Below are 5360 nucleotides of genomic sequence, written 5' to 3'. Positions count from 1 at the left end.
TTAGGAGCACACAGGAAAGATTTACAGATCTCCTTCACAGCCGACTGCTCAGGATAGCACGGAGGAGAGAGAATGGAGGAGAAAGATGGGTACTACCTGGACAGAAACGATTCGCAACGTCGAAACTGAGACACGTTGTTCCGCATTTTGACTGTCAGTTGGCGTCCAGTGATATTCAAAAAACCCAATATTCCTATATTTTCCTCTGGCTAACAAAGTTTCCAACTGACTTATACAGCACCTCAAAGCAGTATGCTATAACAGTCACCCTCAATCTCTGTGATCCCAGGGTCTTCCTTCAAAACGTGACTGTAGAACTCTCTGAGTGTCTCGACCGTCCCCAGCGTTCCTCATCTAAACCGTTGGGCCTTGATCAGGACCCCCTGGAGATAGACCTGGAGTCCCTGTGCTCCTGTTGCCTGTCACAGACCCCGAGCCCAACAGCAAGCCACTGCAGCCTGGGCCGTCTCTGGAGTGTGGCTCCTGTCTGTGTAGATTCCCAGGTAACATGGGTTTCCAAGTGTGAGTGTACGAGAGAGCGTGACCGAGGAGCAGGTAACTGCCAAGGCCGATTGAATGGGACCGCTGCGGATCCATGTAGCGCGCAGAGGAGGAGGTGTTTCTGCGGGCCAGTGTGTTGTCACCCCTCTAGTTTCGGACGCGCTCTACGGGGCCTACTCGCGAGCGTGAACGAGCTTCTCGTGTGTTGATCTCGGTTCCGAAGAGGTTCCTCTGTGGAGGTGTCTAGTACGGTCGCAAAACACCGGACTTCCCATGGACGAGGCATTGTAGCGTTCACTCTTCGCGTCTTTTGATGAAAAAACAGAACAATGTGCTGACGATCACAGTGACACAGTATATAACATATACCTGAGAATATTGCCAGCAGAAGAGATATACTTGCGTGCTAAGTGTGTGTGTCGAGAGTCGTGCTGCGTGCCATGCGCCTTTTTTTTTGCTATCTGTTGTGTGTGTGTGTGTGTGTGTGTGTGTGTGTGTGCTTGTGTGTGCTGTGTAGCAGATGTGTGTGTGTGTGGTAGGTCACGGGACTGTTGACTGCGAGTGGCGAGGGTGGTTCAGAAGCGAGGCTGGGCGGCCGGAAGTACTAACCTGGCAGCAGGCAGCAGGGACAATGGGAGATTGGTCGGAGAGAGACGGAGCGTGTGGCAGCGGACGGAGGGAAGTGTGTGGTGACGGGAAGTGTGTCGTTTCTCTACTGCTCTAATCTGTGAGCCTCTTGACGCACCTCGGGTAAAGGGCTTTTCCTACTCCTGTGTGAGCTCCTTGTACTCTTCTAGTGTAAGATAGACAATCACACACCTCGTCCCAAGTTTCCTCAATTGGGTCGGAAGTTTCATACACCTAATAGCCACAAATACATTTAACTCAGTTTTTCAACAATTCCTGACAAATTTAAATCCTAGTAAAAATTCCCTGTTTTAGGTAAGTTAGGATCAGTCCCACTTATTATGGGAGTAAAATAAAAATTTTCAAAAGAATGTGAAATGTCAGAATAAGAGCAGAGAGAGATGATTAAGATGTTCCCAGTGGGTCAGAGGATCACATACTCTCAATTAGTATTTGGTAGCATTGCCTTTAACATTGTTTTAACTTGCGATGGAGTTCAAAGCGTATTCGAGTAGCCTCTCCACAAGCTGCCCACAAATCAGGATTGGGCAAGTTTGGCCCCGATAATCCTCGACTGAAGAGATGAGTCTAACTGAGCCAGAGATGGGTTTTTTGCCTCCTTGCTCGCACACGCTTTTTCAGTTCTGCCCACACATTTTCTATAGATTGAGTCAGGCTTTTTATGCCACTCCAATAACTTGACTTGTGGTCCTACGCATTTTGCCACAACTTTGGAAGTATGCTTGGGTCATTGTCCATTTGGAGAAGGCCCATTTGCAACCAAGCTTAACTTCCTGACTAGTCTTGGAGATGTAGCTTCAAGTATATCCACATCATTGTCCATGCCTCATGATTCCATCTATGTTTTTGAAAGTGCAGCAGGAAACCCTCCTGCCCAAAAGCCGAAAGCACCCCCCAACATGATGAGCGTGAATCCACCCCCTAGCTCACGATTGGGATGTGGTTCTTCCCGCTTGCAAGCCAGCCCCCTTTTTCCAATCCCAAACATAACGGAATGTCATTTTGCCAAAACAACGAAGCGCGAAAAATGGTTCTAAGTGTTTGTTTCATCAGACCAGAGGACATAATTACGAACCAAAAAAGTGAAATGAACGATCTATTATTCCCCATAAAGCCGGTATAGTAACGGCGTTCTTATACAGTATTGGACAGTGCCCCCTCTTCCTTGCTGAGTGCCTTCATGGTTATGTCAGTATGGAAGGACTCGTTTTAACTGTGATATAGATACTTTGTACCTTTTCCAATCCAAAGCCAATCTCACAACGCGTCCTTTGACCGAGTGTGTCTATGATGATTTGCTATACTATATCGAGCACTATTCCAAAGTACGTATCTCCATAGGACGCAGAATGAGTCCCCATCCTGAAGCGTGTATTGATGGCTTCTTTCGTGTAAGACTGTTCGCTCCAATCGCTGTCGGCTTATGACTTGCGACCCTCTTGTTTGTACGAAGCGGATGAACGTGGGAAGGGTACCTTCAGCGTTGAAATGCTCCAAGATGAAAACCAGACTTTGATGAAAGGGGTCGTATTGTTTAACCAATTTTTTTGGCTGATTTACTGTTTGATGTTCACCATGATGTCAAGCAAAGAAGCACTGAGTTTGAAGCGTAGCCTTGAAATACATCCACAGTACACCACCAATTGACCAAGATAATATGTCAAATTAGCCTATCAGAAGCTTCTAAACCCATTGACATAGGTTTCTGAAGATTATAAATGAAAATCATTTACCAGACAGATACTATAAGTGACAATGAATCTGTCTGTAAACAATTTTGGAAAAATGACTTGTGTCATCACAAAGTATGTCCTAAACCGATCTTGCCAAAACTATAGTTCTGTTAACAAAAATTTGTGGAGTGGTTGAAAAAACCAAGTTTTAATGACTCCAACCTAAGTGTATGAAAACCTTCGCGACCTTTCAACTATATACCAGTATGCCGTCAGAAACATATTCATGCCCCTTGACTTATTCCACATTTTATTGTGTTACAGCCTGAATTCAAAATGGATTAAATAAATACAAATTGTCACTCATCACCCCATAATGACAATGTGACAACCTGTTTTTAGACATTTCTGCAAATGTGTTGAAAATTAAATCTAGAAATATCTCATTTATGTAAGTATTCACATCCCTGAGTCATTAGAATCACCTTTGGCAGTGATTACAGCTGTGAGTCTTTCTGGGTAAGTCTGTAAGAGCTTTGCACACCTGGATTGCACATCATTCTTTTAAAAATTCTTCAAGCTTTGTCAAGTTGGTTGTTGATCATTGCTAGACAGCCATTTTCAAGTCTTGACTGATTTTCAAGCTGATTTAAGTAAAAACTGTAACTAGGCCATTCGGGATCATTCAATGTTGTCTTGGTAAGCAACTCCAGTGTATATTTGGCCTTGTGTTTTAGGTTATTGTCCTACTGAAAGGTGCATTTGTCTCCCAGTGTCTGTTGGAAAGCAAACTGAACCAGATTTTCCTCTAGGATTTTTCTTGTGCTTAGCTTTATTCCGTTTATTTTTATCCCCCCAAAAAACTCCCTAGTCCTTGCTGATGACAAGCATTCCCATAACATGATGCAGCCACCACRWTGCTTAAAAATATGAAGACTGGTACTCAGTGATGTGTTGTGTTGGATTTGCTCCAAACATAACATTTTGTATTCAGGGCATGAAGTTAATTTCTTTGCCACATTTTTAGCAGTCTTACTTTAATGCCTTATTACAAACAGTATGCATGTTTAGGAATATTTGTATTCTGGAGTAACTATAATTGTCACGGCTGTTGAAAGGAGAGGACCAAGGTGCAGCGTGGTGAAGCTCAAAGGCTATGTGCCCTAAACAAAGTCAACTTCCCACAAASACAGGTGGAAAAAAGAGCTACCTAAGTATGGTTCTCAATCAGAGACAACGATAGACAGCTGCCTCTGATTGAGAACCACACCCGGCCAAACACAAAGAAAAAGAACACATAGAAATAGAAAATCATAGAAACACAAAAAATAGAATGCCCACCCCAACTCACGCTCTGACAATAATGTTGTTGATCCATCCTCAGTTTTCTCCTATCACAGCCATTCAACTCTGTAACTGTTTTAAAGTCACCATTGGCCTCATGGTGAAATCCCTGAATGGTTTCCTTCCTCTCTAGCAAGTTAGGAAGGACGCCTGTATCTTTGTAGTGACTGTGTGTATTGCTACACCATCCAAAGGGTAATTAATAAGGCATTGGAAAACATCCCTGGTCTTTTTGATTGAATCTGTGTTTGAAATTCACTGCTCGACTAAGGGACCATTCAGATAATTGTYTGTGTGGGTTACAGAGATGAGATAGTCATTKAAAAAAAATCATGTTAAACACTATTATTGRACACATAGTGAGTKCATTATGTGACGTGTTAAGCACATTTTTACTCCTGAACTTATTTAGACTTGCCGTAGCAAAGGGGTTGAATCCTTATTGATTCACGACATTTCAGCTTTTCATTTTGAATGAATTAGTACAATTTTGTAAAAACATAATCCCGCTTTGACATGATGGCATAGTGTTTGTAGGCTAGTGACACAAAATTCAGAATGTGGAAAATCTCTTGGGGTGTGAATACTTTCTGAAGGCACTGTAGGACATGTGTTTCAGGAATGACAACAGRGACTGTAGACAGTACAGCAAATAAATATAGTACTGAAAGTGATGAGATGCCAACACTTATAGCAAATGTCTAGACCACACTAGCCCACATCCTGTGAAACCTTGTTCCTGTTCCACACTAGCCCYCATCGTGTGAAACCTGGGTCATGTTCAGCAGAAACTGTTTTCACGTCCAATAAAAACAAATCATGTTTACCTACAGTATTGCGAAGCCCTTTGCTTTTTATTTGACTAATTGATTCTTCCCGGTCTTTTTTTCTTTACTTTTTTTTTTCCTAGCCAGGTTTGTCGCCTCTTTTCAGTACTGGGATATAGTGTTCACCTCATCTTGTCTGAATTTGTCTGCTTGTTCCTGAGGGCATCAAAAGACAGCCAACAACAGTGCTGGAGTATTTCCTTTCTCCATTGTAAAGGACCTGTCACACACAGTCCATCTGACACCACCATTATGTGCTAGACTACACACACACACAGAGAGAGAGAGAGAGCAGCCTCGGGAACAAACTGAAATCTGGCCAAGGCTTCTTCTGTTCACTCTTTATCAGGGGACACAAATAACCCTC

At 43.0% G+C, this 5360-nt stretch overlaps 1 protein-coding gene across 1 annotated transcript in view; it reads left to right on the top strand.

Annotated features, from left to right (window-relative positions):
• The window catches only part of LOC111971077 (integrin beta-6-like), a 16955-nt gene that overhangs the window by 8328 nt on the left and 3267 nt on the right, over positions 1-5360 (top strand). Inside the window, exons 10-11 of the mRNA XM_070445871.1 lie at positions 378-503; positions 5307-5360. The exon at positions 5307-5360 is cut by the window's right edge and continues 156 nt beyond it. Coding sequence (XP_070301972.1) covers positions 378-503; positions 5307-5360 — 180 coding nt within the window. The remainder of the gene's footprint in view (positions 1-377; positions 504-5306) is intronic.

This window comes from Salvelinus sp. IW2-2015, linkage group LG12 (assembly GCF_002910315.2).
Source record: "Salvelinus sp. IW2-2015 linkage group LG12, ASM291031v2, whole genome shotgun sequence".
In the NCBI taxonomy this organism is placed as follows: domain Eukaryota; kingdom Metazoa; phylum Chordata; class Actinopteri; order Salmoniformes; family Salmonidae; genus Salvelinus; species Salvelinus sp. IW2-2015.
The sequence above is the reverse complement of the archived record's forward strand: the minus strand, read 5'-3'. Positions and strand labels throughout refer to the sequence as shown.